At 46.3% G+C, this 20,378-nt stretch overlaps 1 protein-coding gene across 2 annotated transcripts in view; it reads right to left on the bottom strand.

The window, feature by feature from the left end:
* TECTA (tectorin alpha) overlaps window positions 1–19,974 on the bottom strand; it is an 81,541-nt gene extending 61,567 nt beyond the window's left edge. The window contains exons 1-3 of one of the 2 annotated variants that reach the window (XR_014520364.1): window positions 19,591–19,974; window positions 11,080–11,213; window positions 8,915–9,202 (exon numbers count right to left, since the gene is read on the bottom strand). Coding sequence is in view for 1 of the 2 variants with exons in the window: in XM_083480880.1 (XP_083337006.1) it covers window positions 8,915–9,202; window positions 11,080–11,213; window positions 19,591–19,654 (486 nt within the window). In the remaining variant the exon portion in view is untranslated. The remainder of the gene's footprint in view (window positions 1–8,914; window positions 9,203–11,079; window positions 11,214–19,590) is intronic. The other variant, XM_083480880.1, reaches the window with a different exon arrangement.
* Window positions 19,975–20,378: the final 404 nt, after the last annotated feature.

Raw genomic sequence — 20,378 nt, 5'->3', positions numbered from 1 at the left:
TGTCCCAGTAGTATGCTAAAAAAACACAAGACTGGGCTTTCCATAATGTGCGAGTTAAAAGGTGGTGGCAGTAAGCGTAGCTGTCTGGATCTGTCCCCCTGGGACTTGTCTCACTGGGATGCAGAGTGGTCAGGCTAACGAATCAATGCCTGTTCAAGCTGCTTTAAAGTCTCCTCATGCAATTGGATGTTCAAAATACGAAATCACAGAATATTAAAATAGTCCAGCAGATGATCCATCAAACGGCAGCCGCTCAGAGCCGCATGCTCAACCAGAGTTAAAGTAGCTCCGCTTCGGAGAATTAAATGCATGAGATTCCAATTTACATCGGGTCGGGATACGGCCCAGTGCCTGGAAGAGGCCCAATTTCAAAGCAATTTTGGCAGTGTGTAACTTCTCCTTTTATGGCCCCTCCATGACATGTGTTTTATAGAACCTCCTATTTCAACCACCATAAAAGTGGGCCCAGCAGACCAGCTCTCTCCTCCCTCCGGCCGGCATCCTTAATTCCCCTGACTTTAATGGAATGATTAAACCAAGAACCAATTTGGCCCAATAAATCTAAAACCCACAGTAGTGAACCAAAGGCTCCTCTTAACTTATGAAGCCATTTCCCTTGGCTTGTATTTTTGGGTGGAAAGGTGGAGAATGAGTTGGGTGTCTGGCTTTTACAGCCCATCAGTTGATGATGATGATGTTTTTCAGCCCAATCAATACATACACTGATGTTTGTCCAACCACTTTCCGGTATGATAAGGTAAGCACTAAAAAAGAGAGAGTTTTCCTCCAACACCCCCTTTATTTTTTAAAAAAGAGACACCATCCTTCAATGTCCTTCAGAAGATGTGTTCGGACAAAGGTGAGATCTGGACCAGGGATGACATGTTTGCAGCTGAACAAAGTCCCCCCCCCCCAATTTCACAGTCACATTGACACTATACATTTAAAGCACATGATGTCTCTCAAAGAATCCTTGGAACTATAGTCTACCTCTCGCAGAACTGCATTTCCCAGCGCCCTTAACCAACTATAATTGGTTTTGGGGATGGAAGGTGCTTTCAATGCATGGTGTAAGATGTGGTGACCAGCAGGGCTTATTCCCCAATAACTGTGCATAATAATAATAATAATAATAATAATAATAATAATAATAATAATACCTTTATTGCCAATGTACAACCTGTGTACAATGAAATTGCAGGCTTAGTTGCAATGAACTTCAGCTGGATCATGTTCAATTTATATTACTGATCTCATTTATTGTTATATACCACCTTTTCCACTCAGCAGACCCACAACATCCCCTTCCATTCCCCAGGCTGGAACACCACAGGGAAAACTCAGCTGCGCTCTGCTTCCAGTTTATCAGCTCCAGACCTTGTGCTTGGAGCTGTCAAGCGCTGCCAGGGCTCAAACTGGGAAGCTTTGCATCTCTGTGCAGCTGGGGTGAGTCACTGAACATCAAGGGTGCAACATCGTGCAATGAGGTACCCTCAGGTCCTGGGGCTGACTCCAGCCAGCCAACTGGACAATGGATCTTCCTCATTCTCAGCAGCCTGGGCTCCAGCTGGGAGGGGCCATTTGGCTCTGCCAGGCAGTAGCACTGAAGGAAGAAACCAACCCAAGCCCCAGCACCATATCCAGGCCTGAACCACAGCTTGAGGAGAAGAAGAAGAAGAAGAGTTTGGATTTGATATCCCGCTTTATCACTACCCTAAGGAGTCTCAAAGCGGCTAACATTCTCCTTTCCCTTCCTCCCCCACAACAAACACTCTGTGAGGTGAGTGGGGCTGAGAGACTTCAGAGAAGTGTGACTAGCCCAAGGTCACCTAGCAGCTGCGTGTGGAGGAGCGGGGAATCAAACCCTGTTCACCAGATTACGAATCTACTGCTCTTAACCACTATACCACATTGGCTGTCATCAGCTCAGTGACTCTTGAATCAGGGACTTCTGAACGGGGACCTCCAGTGTCTATACCCCAGGCCAGCATCTTCCCTCCCCAAGGAACCAATTTCCCCTGTGGCAGAGACCACATTGTCAACACAGGCAACAATTGTGGAGGGAACTGTCAGAAAGGAGGAGGAGGTGGAGTTCTGGGCTCCAAACCAATGGCCTGCCCTTTTTAAGATCTTCCACTTCTCAAAGAAAGTGCAGAGCCTGGGAAGGATGATCTGGCCCTGGAAACAAAACAGCCTTTAGCCCACTGTTGGACTTTGTTGGAATACTTTGCTTTCTAGGGGATGCATCCAGCATTTTCTGAGTGCCAGCACAAGGGTTCTTGCAGATGAGTAGTCATGTTGAGCAACAGAAGAATCCAATGCAGCAATTGCACTAGCGGTAACTCATTACGCAACAGATTGTGAAGTCTATTGCACAACAGAGTCACCAGAAACCTGCTTATGAGTTTTCTTTCAGAACACCATTCTGCAAGGGTACAAACCAAAACCTTTTGACGTTGGGGAAAAGGCAATGTTGCTACAAGTTCCATTGAAAGGGATGAATCTCACCCTCCTCCCCCGCCTTAAGTGTCCACATTCTTTTATATTGTGTATGTAAATCTTCAGTGTCTTTTCCTCGCCGTTTTGTGTGAAGGATGGTGCCGTTCAAAACAAATTGCACTGCGCCGCAAATGCAATTCCCTCTCCCCAAAACAATCCATGCGTCCTCAACCTTGCTGCCTCCTCCAGACGTTTTGAATTGAGCGAGAATGAGATTGGTAAAGGTCGTTTCAGGAAAGGCAAAGAAGCACGGAGGAGCATGCCCTTTGGTTGCAGCTGATTTGAAAGTGTTGCTTCAGAGCACAGCCATAGTTTCCCAGTGGAGACAGCAGGGGAAACAAACAAAGCAACAACATCTGCCCCCCCTGGAAAACAAAACCGTGGCCCTCCTTAGTGGGGGCATCTCATAATGTTTTATGTGGGTATCATGTAAGTTGATCAGGTTTGAAAAATGGCTGAAAGGTACGGTAAAGGTAAAGGTAAAGGTAAAGGTAAATGTAAAGGTAAAGGGACCCCTGACCATTAGGTCCAGTCGTGGCCAACTCTGGGGTTGCGGCGCTCGTCTCACTTTACTGGCCAAGGGACCTGGCTTACAGCTTCTGGGTCATGTGGCCAGCATGACTAAGCCGCTTCTAGCAAACCAGAGCAGCGCACGGAAACACCATTTACCTTCCTGCCGGAGCAGTACCTATTTATCTACTTGCACTTTGACGTGCTGTCAAACTGCTAGGTTGGCAGGAGCTGGGACCAAGCATCAGGAGCTCACCCTGTCGCGGGGATTCAAACTGCTGACCTTCTGATCAGCTAGTCCTAGGCTCTGTGATTTAACCCACAGTGCCACCCGTGTCCCTATAAAGGTGTATTTGGTCAAATACCTGACCAGAGCTCAGTGGTAGAGGATATGCATTGAAAGCTGAGGTTGCTGAAGAAACCAGAGACCATCTTGGCAGTGAGTCCTGGAAGACCTGCTCCCTGCCTTGCAGGCCTTTTCCCAACTGGCCTGGGAAGGGAAGGCCTGGATTGACTCCAGCTACAAAAGCTGAGGCCACAGAACAGACTCTTGGGCTGGGGTGTTGTTTACAGGGGGCATTGTTGGGGCAGGGCATTGTTGCTGTTAGTTTTTTATATCTTTATTTTAGAACTTGTGATTTCTATGGAAATAGTTCCTTTCAGTTGTGTATTTTTTTGTCTTGTTTACTGTTTATAATTATTTTTGTTATGTTGTAGTTACAGGCATCCCCCCCACTAACTGGGGGTTTATGTTCTGGGTTCCGTGCACATAACTGAAATAGCGTAAAGGGGGGAGCACCTTTAATAGGGAGGGCATGCAGGGAGGAGAGAGAGAGAGAGAGAGAGAGAGAGAGAGAGAGAGAGAGACTCACATGTGCCGCTGCCTGATGGGCCTTCCCTTGCTTGGGGCTGCTGCTCCAAGCCTTCTCTCCAATCCCTCGCATTACAACAAGTGAGTGACCAAGAGCAACTTCCGGGCAGCAGCCCCGAGCAAGGGGAGGCACAGCTTTTCAATCAATTTATTTATTTCACGGCGACCTGCATAAAAGCAGTCGCACGCAAGTTGAACGTGCATAACTGGGGGAATGCTTGTATGTGGTTTTTTCATGTTGTAAGCTGCCTTGAGCATGTTTGGAACTGTGGAAAGGCAGCATACAAATAACAATATGTATGTTTGTTATGTATGTAGATGGTCCCAGGTTCATCCCCTCCTCTATTTATTTATTTATTTATTTATTCGCTATAGGCGGTTACAGAAGCATCACACAGCACCTCATGCAAGCTTGCTCTGGGTCTATTTTAGTATTCAGTTAATCACTAATATAGTATATAAATTACTGAGATTAACAAAGTAGAGTATTTTTTTTATTAGAGTGGAAAAATGTTTTGCCTCCCACTTTCATCAGCTGCCAAAACATTTTGCCGCATTGATAAAAAAAGATGCTTTGCTAATCACAGTAGCAAGCACACAATATTTGTATTATATTTGTGTTTTCCACACAACAACATAAGTAAGTGGCTTACGAGATAAACACACACACACACACACACACACACACACACACAACTTAAAACCCACAGTAATGCAATCAAATGTGATGCGGCATAAAAATCAGAGTCAAAATTACTTTCGGGATCAAAGAGTGGAGAATAGAACATAAGAGCTAGAACAGATAGAAAAGGTCACAACAAGATTTGAAAGATGGGTGGGGGTTTGAAAGGTCCTTAAAGGTAAAGGGACCCCTGACCATTAGGTCCAGTTGTGGCTGACTCTGGGGTTGTGGCGCTCATCTCGCTTTATTGGCCAGTCATGTGGCCAGCATGACTAAGCCGCTTCTGGTGAACCAGAGCAGCACATGGAAACGCCGTTTACCTTCCCTCTGGAGTGGTACCTATTTATCTACTTGCACTTTGATGTGCTTTTGAACTGCTAGGTTGGCAGGAGCAGGGACCAAGCAACGGGAGCTCATGCTGTCACGGGGATTCAAACCGCTGACCTTCTGATCGGCAAGTCCTAGGCTCTGTGGTTTAATACACAGCGCCACCTTGAAAGGTCCTTACTGGCTTCCAAAAGGACATTAGAGGAAGCAGCAGATGGTCCTCTGTGAGGAGGGCCTTCTGCAACTGGGGAACCTTCAACAAACAGAATGCTCTGCACCAGCCACCCACAACTCCCCATCTAGTGATGGCACCTGTAGAAGGCTTTCTGACAAAGACCTCAAGGTATTTGTAGGTACATGGGAGAAGAGGAAGAGATCCTTCAGATATTGTCCCAAGCCATGAAGGCCCTTAAAGGTCAACACCAGTCCTTTGAATTGGACTGTGAGCCAGTGAAGATGGCAAAGTGTTGGTGTGATATGTTTGCAACATAACATGTCCCAGTTAGGAATCTGAAAGCCATATCCTTGACTGAATTTTCCAGGCTGTTTTCAAAGGTACCCCCAGATGCAACACAGTGTGACGATCTAAACAGAAGATCACCAGGACACAGATCCTGGAGGCAAGGCGGGATCCCAGCTGGTGTATTAGCCCAAGCTAGTAGAAGGCATCCCAAACTAGAGAGGCCACTTGTGTCTCTAATGACACAGAGGGATCACTAAGAATTCCAAACTAAGAACCTTTACAGTGAATGCAACCTTCTCCAGAACAGGTTGACACATCATTCACCTGGGCAGGTAAGCAGGCCACTCAAAGTAACTACCCTCTTTCTGGTATGGATTGAGTTTCAAGTTATTGGCCCTCATCCAGCCCATTACCTTATCAAGGCACAAAAATGAACTAGATCAGGTATGGCTAATCTGTGGCCCTCCAAATAATGTTGGACTCCCATCATCCCCAGTCAGCATGACACTAGGCAAAGATGATGGGAGTTGAAGTCCAACATCATCAAGAGGGACATAGGTCAGCCGCCTCTGGGCTAGATAGGTTGATGGTCCAATACTGGACCAAGATGGACTAATGATTCAGCAGACTGAAATGATATAAGCATTCATATGATCTCTAAATGAGCTGCTATTATGCTGTTCATCATAAGATACAGTGGTACCTTGGGTTACAAACTTAATTCATTCCAGAAGTCCGTTCTTAACCAGAAGCATTCGTAACCTGAGGCACCACTGTACAACAAGGACAGCAGAACAAGATTCCTTTCATATATGCTTTTTTGTGATGGAACTCACTGTTACAGAGTGCATTCCCCCCCTTTTTGTTGCCCATGGCAGCCATTTTGTGCTGGCACCCATGACGCTTTTATCAAGGTTTGAGTACTGGACCAAATCTCTCTCTCTCTCTCTCTCTCTCTCTCTCTCTCTCTCTCTCTCTCACACACACACACACACACACACACACATTGCCAATCAACTATGCCCTCTGCATCATTTGAATCTTTAAAATAGTCAAATACAAAAATAAATAAATACACCAACCAAAAGCAAACACAAAGCGGGAAGAAAATCAAATCAAATCCTAGTTATACTCAGAGTAGACCCATTGACATTAATAGACATGACTAATTTACATCTATTAATGTCAGTGGGTCTACTCTGAGTTGAAGCTAAGTGGATACAACCCATAAACACACCATTCAATGATGCCACCTTTATTAGATATTCAACATCTGTAAGATGCGTGGGTAGTTCTGGTCTCTGCACTAGCGACTGGGGAACAGTGCCCCCTCCCTTGATAATATCAGCATTAGCTGCAATCAATGAATGAGCATTGCAGCCAACTGCGATCAATCCCCTCTTTGACTGGAGCTTGATTTTTGTTGTGATAGCGTTGCAAATGGCTCTCTTTCATTTTTTCCCTTCTATGCTTTTAAGAACCCTGTTGGGATTTTTGTGCGGCGGTTAAATTCTTTTGGACACACAAGCAAGCAACCTTCATTTCTGAAATGGCCCTCCTTCCCCTCCTGCTCCGATTAACATCACAGAGGAGAAATTCCATCTGTGCTTACTTACATTTAAAAGCCATAAAGTTCTGGAAATCAGATCAGTCGCTTGGGCCAAAACATTTTTTTTAATGGGGAGGGGGGCTATTTTCTTCTCCCAAAAGGCAGGCTTTAAGATGATGGATTGCAGCCAAAGATTAATTTATTGTGGCAGAGGGGACACTGAAGGTGGGCTATATACACACATGTATATCTATAGATATATACACCTTCATTTATATACTGTATCTGGAAGATCTCTCTTGGTTCCATTAAATATCCACTAGGGACCAGTTGGTGACTCGAGAGACTGGCTGGGCTTACAAGGTCAAACAGCATTTTCATTCAGGTACTGCCCCTGACAACAGCACCTACCCTTTTCCCACCCTGGAGCCTACAATTTAGATGAAGCCTCTCTTCAATAGAGAGACCCACTATCAAGTTGTTAAAAGCAGGGACACACTAAGTGAAAATGCTAATGGGCTGGAAATGTGCAAAGCTGAGAAGCTGGGCTCCAGACTGTTGCAGTAACTTAAGCAGAGCATCTGGAAACTGGCTTGTGAAGAAGGAAAAGCACAGAATTAATAGCCTAAAGAACTCTAGAAACAGCAAGCAGACGTGGTAAACTCATGCCCCAACTTGGTGTCACTGAGCCTCATCCAGTAACTTGTGGACACAACACCGTCCCGGGAAGAAATCAAGGGAAGATATCGACATTTCAAACACTCGGCGACCTTTCAAAATGGACTTCAAATGGAATTGCCACTGAATTCTGCTTACAGACATCTTTTTAAACCATGGATTTTAAGCACACACCATCGATGCATTTCAGATGTTCGGGATGCAAGGCACATCCGAAATGGATCTACTTTGGACTTTGTAACACTTCCAGGGCCCAGCACATTGTCATGAGGTTAATCACCACATGCCAAGCACTGAAACAGAGGTGGGAGAACTAGTGGTTGTGCAGATGTTGTTGGACCGATTCTCATTGTCCCAGATCACTGGCCATGTTGACGGGGGCTGATGTGAGTTGGAGTCCAACCATCTCTGGAGAACCACAGGTTCCCTGTCTCTGGCCTAGAAGGGACTTGCCTCTGCTGCAGAATTCTTGCCACAAACTGGGTGCTCTTGTAGCTTTACTATCAGCTTTGCATTCAATTACTGCTTTACAGTTTAGCACATGAAACCCATGTATGGTTCCATCACTTCCAATGCTCTCACATACATGTTTTCTAAGTATATAGACGTTGTGTGCAAGTCCTGAGAAGACAATGTTGCCAGCACCTGGGGCGGGACAAGTGTTGTCCCCCCCCCCCGGACTGGGCAGCTGAGGTAGGGGCATGTGCCGGGGGGGGCACAAACAGAGCCCGCACAGAGGGTGAAGGGAACCCACCTCCAAGAGGCTCATCGCCTGCTGCCTCCATCCACCTGCCTGCTAGACCAACCTGCCTGTCACTGCATCTCAGCTGCCAGGGCTCTGTGCCTGTCATGGAGGCACTTGATTGTGTCCTCTCAAATATGTGAGCCTGGGGCCACGGCCCCCTCTACATCCCCCACACGATTCCTACTGCACAATCATGCAACAAACTCCTGCTCCCCATAGGTAAGATCAGCAAACATAACCAGGTATGTGCAGATTTTGTACTTATTGCTATACAGAAGTGGCTTCCTTTTGGGAGTTTAGTGTTGGCTCCTACTCAGAACATGCACTTGGACAAAATAGTGGTAGAGCCTCTCTCTGGCATACAGAAGGTGCCAGGTTCAATCCCTGGCATCTCTGGGGTAGGGCTGGGATAGACTCCTGCCTGAAACCCTGGAGAGTTAATGTAGACAGTTAAACCCTCCCAGTTAATGTAGACAGTACAGAGCGAAATGACTCAGCATGACACAGCATGAAGCAGCTTCCTAAGTTCCTTCACTGTGAAATAATTCTAAACTTGGTTTTAGCACATCCCGTCAATGTTCCACCCTTACCGGGGTTGTGCTGCTGCCTCCGTAGAAGGTGACCTCTTCCCAAGTAGCAACAAAAATGGACACAGCATTGAACGATGGCAGGTTCTTGAAATACTTCCGGATATCTTTGGAGACCTTCTTGAGGAGATCAGGATCTGTGCTCTCCCGGTAATAGACTTCCCCTCGGATGCCGTTGTGGACGTCTGCCCAGAAAGGAGCGATAAAAGCCCGCCCGTCAGCCAGGGGGAAAGACTCTGGCGTGAACTGGCTGACCAGCACATTAAAGGAAACGACGCCATTGTTGTTGACCTGCGAGGGAAAGCGGAATGGTTTGATTTAAGCCAGTGGAAGGCTTGGCAGCGAGAGGCAGAAATGTCAGCTTAAAATTATGCTTGCGTAGGTTGAGCCGGTGGCAGAGGCTGGGCTATGCAATTATGGGTTGTAAATAGGGCTATATTTCTAGGCTCCTCTGTGGCCTTCATCTCACCCTGAGGCTGGGATAGAACTGAGGTTCAAAAACCCACAGAGAAATGAAACCCAGAGGTCACTCCACCCCCCCCCCTGGAAATTTCCATATTCTGCATTCTCATCATGACCACCTTTTCACAGAATACTCACCAAAGCAGACTGGTCTAAAGAGATTTGTGGGAATTATCTTCTGGGGAAGTCGTATGCTTCCAATGTATGGTGCGTAGTCAGCCCTATCCTGCACATCTCCTGCTCCGTTAGATGCTTGTTTCCCATGGGGAAACAACCAGACCAGGGCCGTCTTAAGGATATGCAGCGCCAGGATGCAAAGATCCGCCTGGCTCCACCCCCAGGTTGTCCAGAGTTATGAACCTTTTTTTAGGGGGGGACCCCAAAGTTTATGACTTTGGTTTAGGGCAGGCCAGTGAGGCGCACACAGCAGAGCTGGCCTGGCCGGTCGCCTCAGCATCAACAGAGGAGCCTGAGGCAGTGGCAGTGGCAACAGAGCAAGGCAAGGGCCGGGTGCCTGGGGTAGAATGTTGCCAAGCAGTGCCCAGCACAACAACAGTCAAGCCCAAGGTGGTGGCAGTGGTGGCTGAGTGAAGCTGGGCGCCTTGTGTGAGCAGTGTGCTCTGGGCAGGCCTCTCAACGGCCCACCAATCCCAGGCACGCAGGAGGGTGGAGTTGGCCGGCTGCCTGAACGCCTCGCTCGCCCGTAGCAGAAAAACTGTGGTGCTCTGATGGGCTCTACTCCGCTCGGCAGCAGCTGTCGGCTCTTCCCAATCCCCAGACTCCAAATCTCGGCCCCGGACTCTCGGCCTGGAGCCCCTGAGAGCCCGGGGCCTGGGTGCCCCACACCCCTAGCACCTATGGGTAAGATGGCCCTGAACCAGACATTTACCTCTGCCCACATCACTTTCTCAAGTGGTAACATCCATCAAGAGCTTCACTGCACAATTCTGCTTCACTGTTGGAGCCTCCTTGGGACTACACCACGTCTAACTACAGGTTGAGGATCTCTAGGAAACTAGAGAGATGGGGAGCCAGAAGGAACCAGAAGGTGGAAAAGGTCCTTTGTCTGAGACCTCGGAGAGTTCCTTGCTGGTCAGAGTACAGAATCCTGGGTTGGATGGGCCAGTGGTCTGACTCAGCGTAAGACAGCTGAGGTCTCTTTCTGCACATTTTGCCCATGTATTTGCTCACCCCTTGATTCTGCACTAAAGAGGTAATTTTTTTTAGTCTTTTCAAGCACCACCATGAGAGATCAAGTCAGCCGAACAGCTCGTCTGCTAAACAAACAAACAAAACAAATAAAGATGCAAAAAAATTTCTTAAATCCCCGAAGCTGGAACAAAATAAATAGTCTTCATTTTCCTGCAGTTGCTCCCTCCATACGCTTGTTGCGTGTCATGCAACAGGAATAATGTCCGACGTGTCAAGGCCCTCGCGTCTCTCTGGTGTTTAATCACCTGCAAAAGGCAATTTATTGCCTTTTATATCCCTGCCCCACGAACATTAGCCCATTAAATATACCTCTGACTTTCTTAATCATAAAACCTATCAGTTCATGAAATCTAAGAACTTGTCAGGAGGGATCCCATAAATCTTCCTCTGCCCTGAAATGCTGGAGGGAAGCTGTGTTTAAAATGCAGACGTTAATGGCGGGGAAAATGAATAATAGGGTCCGGCGGCTTCCGCAGCCCCAGCCCTGTACTTACAAAAATGGTTCGATATGGGACTCCGAAGAAGATGAATGGGAAGGACAGCTTGATCTCCGGGGAGCTGCCGTCATCGACTTTGGGCGTTTTGGTTTCGTTGGGCCAGAACGGATACAAAATTGCCATGGCCTGAGCTGTAATTGGGACATATGTTCTATTATTCAAATGCCAGCCCCACTGTGTTGCGGTCACCATTGGCATACAATCAGAACCATCTCATCTCCCTCGCCCTGAAAGCCCCTTTAATATTTAAAACAAACAAGCAAAATGAGTACCCGTCCACTAAGATGCACCTCCATGTGCGGTGAGTCATAGCTGGTAATTTAGAATGACACACACATTCACTATACTCAGGCAAGATATAAGGACCAGCAAAAGTGAAACCTGTGGACCATAGAGCAGACACATGCAAATTCAGACCCCCTCAAATGTCCCTATTTTCCAGGGAGAGTCCCGCATTTACAGAAGCCGTCCCAGTTTCTGATTTGGTTCCAGAATGTCCTGCTTTTCCATAGGACGTCCCTATTTTCGTCAGAGAAATGTTGGAGGGTATGAGATAATATCAGTCATGACAATTGATTTCAGTGGGTCTACTCTAAGTAGGTAGGACGAAATTGGATATAACCCCTAAAGTTTGTCTGATCTGCCATGTTTCAAGTTATTTTTCACATTCATTTAAGCTGAGCTGAGTGCTAAACCTCCAGTTGCTCATACAGTGGTACCTCGGGTTAAGAACTTAATTCATTCTGGAGGTCCGTTCTTAACTTGAAACTGTTCTTAACCTGAGGTACCACTTTAGCTAATGGGGTCTCCCGCTGCCATCGTGCGATATCTGTTCTCATCCTGAAGCAAAGTTCTTAACCCGAGGTACTATTTCTGGGTTAGAGGAGTCTGTAACCTGAAGCGTCTGCAACCTGAAGCATCTGTAACCCGAGGTACCACTGTATAAGGTTCAAGCCTGGACACAGATACAAGTTTGCAGATGTTCCCAGAGAAACCACTTGCTAAAATGGCCTTACTGGCAAAGGCGAAATGGCAAAAGCTCTATCCTGAAACATTCCCATGATGGGCAGAAACCCCTGCTCACACAACATCAAACTGAATTGTATCTGCTTGGCTGAGGTTTCGTTCCCTGATGTTTTTACATGAGGGGATAATGCCGTCTCGGCTAGAAAAGAACTTTGCTGCCCTCGTTATAGTCAATGAATGCTCAGCCGAGCCTCCAAAGGCAAAACAATTCACCCTCTGTTTAAGACTCTTTGCTGCAGTCCTATGTTAAGTTTCATATGGGCGCCTACCAGGGCTGCATGGAGACCTTTAGAGGCCCTAAGCACAGAGAAGGTGATGGATCCCCCCGGTGCAATTCAAAGTAAGAACAATAGTTAACCGTATAAAATAAAAAATTTAAAATAACAATGAAGCATAGATTAATTGTAGCACATGACAGGACCTTATTTCCATCTACGTTAGTAGGATGTCCCCCTGGTTTAAGTGGGGATAAGTAATTGAAAAGAGAATGGAAGACAGGGGGAAAGTGTGGAGTGTAAAAAAATCTAACAAAGTTCTGATATTCCCCATGATGACTGCTCAAGACTTTTCTCTTTTTTTAAAAAAATAATAATAAATCACATTTTTTAAATATAAAAAAATCTCATTTTGTGTGTGTGCACTCTTTCATTGAAGGTGCTTTAAGCATGTGCTTAAATGGAGATTAATAGAGCTATATCTGCAGAAACTGGCCAATGAAATATGAACTTTTTAAAAGGAGTGGAATGATTTTGGACAGTATCTGGTGTATAATATTTTTGTCACGCACCTGTTGGATTGTTCTAACCTACACAGGATGGAAGGAGTAAAAATGGCGTTGCTTTTTTATTATTGTTATTGGTGTTCTTGTTGGGAGCTGCCCAGAGTGGCTGGGGAAACCCAGCCAGATGGGAGGGGTATAAATAATAAATTATTATTATTAGCCTAGAATGGCCTATTGAGTCATCCAGCACTGACACCTTCCCACTGCGTCTTCCTGGATTTTGAGAAAAGGAGAGTCCCTTTGGCTGTCCTCCTGCTCTTTGGCCCTTCAGCAGCACTTGTCTTAACAATTCGATCAGAACACCTAAAGGCCAAAACTAGGGATGGAAGGATCTGCCTTCTTGGATTTCAGTTCACTCACTTTCTCATTTTTCCAGCCTTAAATTCAGTTCTCCACATTTTGCAGCTATTTACTGATTTTCTTTCTTTCTTTTTTAAAAATACCTCTTGAAAATTCATTGGTTTTAGTACGAATTATTCCTAATAATCACATTTTTATATGCACTTTTGACTTACTTTGCAAGCAATCTTCCCTGCCATAATGCATTTCTGCATATTATTTTCACTAATGTTTACATTTTTATGCACGCTTCCCCCCAGTGTATGCATCTTTGTAAACATGGTTCAGTTGGAGAACTGCCTCACAAAATTCAGAGCAGGGCGAAAGTCAAAGGCTTAGCTGTGTTTCGGTGGACATATTGCTTTGGAAAGTGCAGATTTGATGGGTTTGTGTGTTGAATCCAATCTCTCCACCATCCCTGGCCACAACCTCAGGGCCCTTCACCCTTTTCTGAATCACATTAACCATTCCCACCTCTGCTTTCAGCCATGGCGAGGTCTTCACGCGATGGCATTTCTCCTAATTTGCTAAATGCCGTAATGGCAGGTAGAGTCACCAGGTCCTGACCTAGATTCAGGGTTTGGGTTTCCTTCTCACAGTTTCTGAAAGACTTGAGTTCTTTGCACACAACGAGGTGTGTACTAGGAATGCATGCATGCATGTAGTGTGTGTGTGTGTGTGTGAGAGAGAGAGAGAGAGAGAGAGAGAGAGAGAGAGAGGAGGGGATCACCACGACTGTATCTGGTGGCCCCATTCCTGCCACAGCACTGGTTGGTGACTAGGCCCGTGGCTTGACTCAAAAGGTGCCGCCCTGATAGAAAAGCATTTTCTGCCCACAGAAAAAGCTCTTTTGGATGCTGTGTGAGAAATTATGAGTCCGAATCTTGCACAAGTTCTATTGCCATCTAGAGGGGAGCTGCAACGAATATTGCAGTGTGGTGTTTCTGTTCCAGCGTCCAGCCGGTCATTCCTTCTTCCAATATATTTCATCCTATGCACTCTCCTCATCTCCAACTCCCCATTTCCCTTCTCTTCCCCAACAGATACTCCGTATTCTGTGGGCTCTGAGCATGCTGATTAGGGACCGGGCAGGCTGCCTACTTGGGTATTTTTCCAATAAGAAAACTACAGTGGTACCTTGGGTTACATACGCTTCAGGTTACAGACTCCGCTAACCCAGAAATAGTACCTCGGGTTAAGAACTTTGCTTCAGGATGAGAACAGAAATTGTGTTCCGGTGGCACGGCAGCAGTGGGAGGCCCCATTAGCTAAAGTGGTGCTTCAGGTTAAGAACAGTTTCAGGTTCAGAACGGACCTCCAGAACAAATTAAGTACGTAACCAGAGGTACCACTGTATAGAGATAACCAGCCTTTGTTGAAGCCCTTAGCATGCATTGGGCCAGTGAATCTGGTTAGAGAATGGCCTTTACTTTTTGCACATCAAGAGATGCTGGTAGGGAAGAAAATAATAAAGTTGTTTATTGCAGGAAAGATGCTGAACTTGGACAGAAATGTTTCCAGTTCTAGTCCCACTAACTAGTCTAGAGAGGAACAAGGCAGTCATGCTTGCTCCCTTTGTTCTCAGAGGATAGTATGAAGATGACCTCTCATCCAGAGGTCTGAGAGAGAGAAGTGTGAGGAGAAGGAGGAGGAAGTTGTAAACAGGATGCAACCTGAGACGTATCAGGCCAAACAAGAAAGAGATAAGAGAAGTAAGCTGATAGGTTAAAGGTACAGGGATAGTCTGGGAATGTGGAAGGGCCTCGCGCTATCTCCCTTAACCCCATGTAAAGCCCTCTTCGGCAAGCTGAGTTGCACCCAAACTTCCAACAAAAGCCCTTCGGCTTGGCACCACGACAGGCATGAAGGATCTGTTTGTGAAAGAGGGCAACTGTCCTGGCTCTGGAGATCAGTTACAAGGACTTGAGACTGTTGAAATAAATAAGTGGCCCAGCGCAGCAGGATGCAGACTCCACCCTCTGCCGTGATGAGGGAAATCCCTGGTCTCCCTGGAGCTTCCCCTCACATTCTTCAGGCGAATACAGTCTCTCAATCCCATCAGCATCAGAGGCACAGCTGGTGGTGACATGAGGGAGAGCCTTTTCTGCGGCTGCCCCCAGATTGTGGAATTCCCTCTCAAGAGAGATTGGACAGGCTCCCTCCTCGTTGCCTTTCCTCTGGTAGGCTCAGACCTCCCTGTTCTGGCAGGCCAGACAATATTGACCACTGGGAGCTGGTATTTGGGGCAAATGGTATTTGAATTGCTGGTGCTAAAAGTGTTTTATTGTATTTTAACTAGGGTCTTCAGCTACGCTTTTAAAATTGCAGGAAATGTGAGTTTTTTTCATATTCGTGTCCAGGCAAACTGTGGATGAAGGGACTGTAAACTCCCATAGGGTAGTGCCTTTTGAATTTTTAACAACTTGGAATTAAGGTGCTTGCATATGCTTAAAAAATAATTGATAGGATCTACAGGAGAGAAAGAACTGATAGACTCTACAGGGCCTAGAAAAAACATCTTATTGTCAGCCCTAGCAGTAGATTTGGCCAATTACCAGTGCAGTGTAAGGATTAGAATAGGGGGTGGGGGGACCCAGAGCCTGAATGCAGCCCTCCAGATATCTCTATCTGGCCCTGGGGAATCTCCCCAAGAAACGGCCCTCGCCCACCCGCCTTAACTCCTTCCTTAGGTGTTTTAGCCTGGCTGGAATGTGTCCTTGAACCCTCATCATGCCTACTGCTTCCTTGGATACTTGATAGAGTGAGGTTGTGCAGGGTATGTAGAAACTAACCTACCATGCAAATGCAAGAATTACATTTCTCCTCCTCCCACTTTGCTTCTGGGTGCACCCAGCACTGGCATGTGGCCCCCAGTCTGTAGAACCAAATGGTGAAAATGACCTGGAAGGCCTGTAAAGGTCAACTTGGTAGCCCACATAACCCGGGGACTATGCCATTCACTGCAATATGTTCATCCGCTTGCTTTGAGAGATGCTAATTGGCTGGCTTTGATGCTATGCTTATCTGATGACTTGGGATGCTTGGCTCTTGGCCTTGGGAGGGGAGCTACCCATAAGGCTTGGATGCCTGCCACCTAGGCCTTCATTGGTCAGGTGGACCGATGGAAATTTCTGGCCAAACTGACATATGATGTTTTCTGTATAAGCAATGCTTAACATGCTAGCCTCTCATGGACAGTCATGACAAACGTTTGCTGTTTCAGGGGTTGCCCCGAGTCTGTAAAGGCAGGAAGGTCTCTGGCATTGCATTGTAAGTTTTCACTTTTCTACAATAAAGCACTAGAATTGACCTCTCTGGCATTTTTGACCCCTGCACCAAACCACTCGCACAAGCTATCCTTTGGGCCTGAAGATGAGGGCACCCAGAAAGCTGCCCAGAATGAAATGTGGCTCCCTGGCTAAAAATGGGGATACCGGGTTTTGAATCCCCACTTAACCAGGAAGCTCACACAGGGTGCTATGAGGATAAACCAGGCATAGGCAAACTCGACCCCCAAGATGTTTTTGGGACTACAACTCCCATCATCCCTGACCACTGGTCCTGTTAGCAAGGGATGATGGGCATTGTAGTCCCAAAACATCTGGAGGGCCAAGTTTGCCTATGCCTGGGATAGACTAAGAGGGGAGGACTGTTGGCAGTGTGATGCAACTCAGCCCACACTGAAGACTGATGTGTCTGCGCACAAAATAGCAGAGAGAGTCGGGGGGGGAGACACCCCCCCTACACACCTCCAGACTTCCTAGACTGCCCTTTAACCTTTGTTGCCCTTCCTTCAGGCTAGACTGATACTCTTATGGTTGCTGACCTCATTTCCTACTTTCCTCTTCTTCACTTCTCAACTTGTGAGGCGCCTTTTGTGTATTTGTTGCTGAGATGCAAGAACAGGTGCAACTCATGGCATTCTCTCATCTTTGTTAGAACTAGGATATTTCCCACCAAGCATGTATTTCCTGCAATAAATACAGCTTCCTCGTCTTCCTAAACCCAGAGTCTCAGTGAACTTATATCAAGCATAAAGTGTGCTCCTGCAACAGTGATTTGGTTTTAAGTTCAATTTCTGCTGATGCATTTGAACTCCAAATGCCACCAAGAGCCACATGTGACATGCTGAGCACCCTGGAGGAATGCTGGGCTCCCCACAAAAGCAATTAAATAAATTAATAATCTGTTCATCCTCTACTCTAATCCCCTTAATACCACCCCAAAGCTATTGTACAGCCTCAGCAGAGATGCTCCTTAGCAGAAATTGCTTGCTCCTTCTGTTTGCTCGCTGCCACGCCACCCTAAGCTATCATGCACAGGAATGGGAGTGGGTGGGTGGAGAAATTAAATTGCATTTGAAGGTGAATCTACCCAATTCACACTTTCTGAAATTGCATGAACTTAAACACAGCCACCCTTTGAAAACTGCACTACTCCAAATCTTGCAGTGCATTTTCTCAAACCCAGTAATGTGTACCAAAATTTAAAAAGAAGAATAAGCATAGGGTAGGGTCCAGTGTGAGCTGAAATGCACATATTCCTGAAAGCAACATGGAATGGAAAAATGCATTATATCGGGGAACATTGCTTTGCAAAAATGTGTATATTAGGAGAAATTTGCACTAACATGCTGATGAATCTACACAAGGACTCTTTCTGGGGAAAGAAAAATCCACAAGCTGAGGTGGAAATGCAGAGAACCCAAGAAAAACCAAAACTGACAGATTTGCCCATTCAAAAACACTACCAATTTCTTGCACACAACGCAAAACACACATATCTTAATCATCTTTGCAAGTGACAGAGGGCTTGAAAGATATTGCTATGAGACATTCTCTGTCTCTGGAACTCTTCTAAAAAAAGAAAAAGAAAACTGTTCTAAATGCAAACATGTAAAGATAAGTTGCCATAAAACAGAGAGACTGGCAGGCAGCACAGCCAATCAGATAATCAACATGTTTTTGCATATGGCTACGGACGATGTTAATGTCTCTGGCAAGCATTCCTTTGCCAGAGAGATAGTGAGCGAGCAAAATCATTTCACAGCTGTTATGTAATAGCTGAACAATTACAGCTTGGGTCACAGCTGTGAAATGTAGGGGTTGTTGTTCTTTCCTTTTTCCAAGAGTGGAACTGAGCCCAACTTTTCCTTTTAACAGCTGCTTTAAGAATCAGCAATGAGCTGCATCTTTGCAGGTGCAGCCTCTTCAAACATCCCCAAAGGTTTACCTGGTCCCATTATGTGGAAAAGCGCTACAACCGTTTCCCTTTATTGGGAACAAGTTCTACAGGGTAGATCAAAGCGGGGAGCGATGTGCAGCTTTCCACCGGGATCCGAAACTAGTCTGAATAATGGTTTCCGACATCAGTCCCTAAACACACTCACCTATCTAGGGGAAGGGACAGGCTATTTATTACAACGCCATTTCCCTCCCATTTTGAAAAAAAAAACACAAATAAAAATAAATCCATACAGAAACAAGCAAACAATAAAAACAATACAACCGCTGACCTAACAGAAGCTACACTTCATCAAACACAAAATCCCCTCTGTGAATCTCAAAAAAACCTCTGAAACAGAATTAGATTCACCCAAAGCCTAAAAACTAAACCAGAATGAGAGAGATGAGCCTTCTTGGGGAGGTAGGCCCATAAACCCAGTGCCACCACAAAGAAGACTCTGCCCCCACATCATCACTTCCCTGTTTCTCTAAGGGAATGGGAAAAGGGGAACATGGGGCAAGACTTCCTTAGATGACCTGCCTGTGCAATTAGTTGCGTACGGGAGGCGACAATGGGAGTGATCAGGTAAGCTGACTGAATAAGGTAGGCGATAACTGCCTGTCTCTGCTGGTACAGAAGCAAAAGCAGGTGTTACGTGGGTTCCTTCTTCCCCCACAAAATAGGGTGGGCCTTTTGCATCCACCGTGGCAGGGTGGCAGTTGCTTCCACATGGTGTGATTCCACACGGCTGTGGGACACAGGTGAGTTGCAGAATCACAGGCATTACTCACTTTCCCTTCTGGCTGGTGACAATCAGACTCACCCAAGTGACCCTGCTTATCTGGTACTTTAACTCACACCAGTTCTCCAGTGGGATGGGAAGCTGCCTCCCTGCTGCTGTGGACGTCTGTGGGGTGGGATGCTAAGGTCAGGGCACCAGTTCTGGCGTCCCAAGGATGCACTTTCTTGGAAATCAGTCCAGCTGCAGCCCGCGAGATGTACTTACTCTGCTTTCAAAACTGAGAAGCCATTAGCTATACATGCCTGGTTCTTATGCAGCGTATCTTTGACGGGAGCGGGTTGCTAATTACCGGGGAAGTATCAGTATCCGGCCGCTGACGAGCCGAAATACTAACCTTGCTGTCGAATAATTATGAAGGCAAAAGCCACCCAGCTTCTAAAGAACGACGGGTAATTCATCCTAGAGGAAGAGGAAGGAGAAAAAGTGCAGCAAATCAGTCGCCCATCCAGAACCAGGTCCCATATGTAAATCCCACCGTAAAGCGTATGTCAAGATCGCCTCAGCATCGCTTGACGGGACCAGACGGCTTGAAATTTGGGAAACCAGTCACTCCATCCGTGCCCACAAACACAAAACCTCTTAATTAGGTCGCGGTTAACGACACCGCTCTTGTTTGAAAAGGGGAACAAAGGGTTTGTTTGGCTCATTTTGTCGGGGCAAACTCAAGGAACAATGCTGGAGGGGGCATGTTTGCTAGAAAGTGCTACCAGTGTCAGCTTTAATAGGTCTGAATATGAAAATAGCTCAGAGAGGAAACACTCATTCCCCTAATAACCCCAAACGATTCCTCAATGATCTCCACGCTACAAAGCTTTTGGCTGAACAGATTCTTATTGTATACCAAAACGAGAGCCAATTATCTACCGTGGAGTGCTCTCTTTGCTGGAAGACTTTCAACGCTGCCTTAACTAATCCTTCCTTCTTCTTCTTCGTTCTTCTTCCCTTTCTGTATCAGCTGGTGAGGCAAAGAACACTTCACATTTCTTGACTGGTAGGATGGGAGGACAAACATTGACACAGCTGCCCATCTTTTGCGTTAACACAGATATCAGTTTTGCAAAGGGTTCGGCGGGGGGTGGGGGGGCGTGTGTGGAGACGAGATAAAAACGAAGGTCCATAAAT

The sequence above is a fragment of the Podarcis liolepis genome, assembly GCF_965112155.1.
Source record: "Podarcis liolepis genome assembly, chromosome: 16".
Classification (NCBI taxonomy): domain Eukaryota; kingdom Metazoa; phylum Chordata; class Lepidosauria; order Squamata; family Lacertidae; genus Podarcis; species Podarcis liolepis.
The sequence above is the reverse complement of the archived record's forward strand: the minus strand, read 5'-3'. Positions and strand labels throughout refer to the sequence as shown.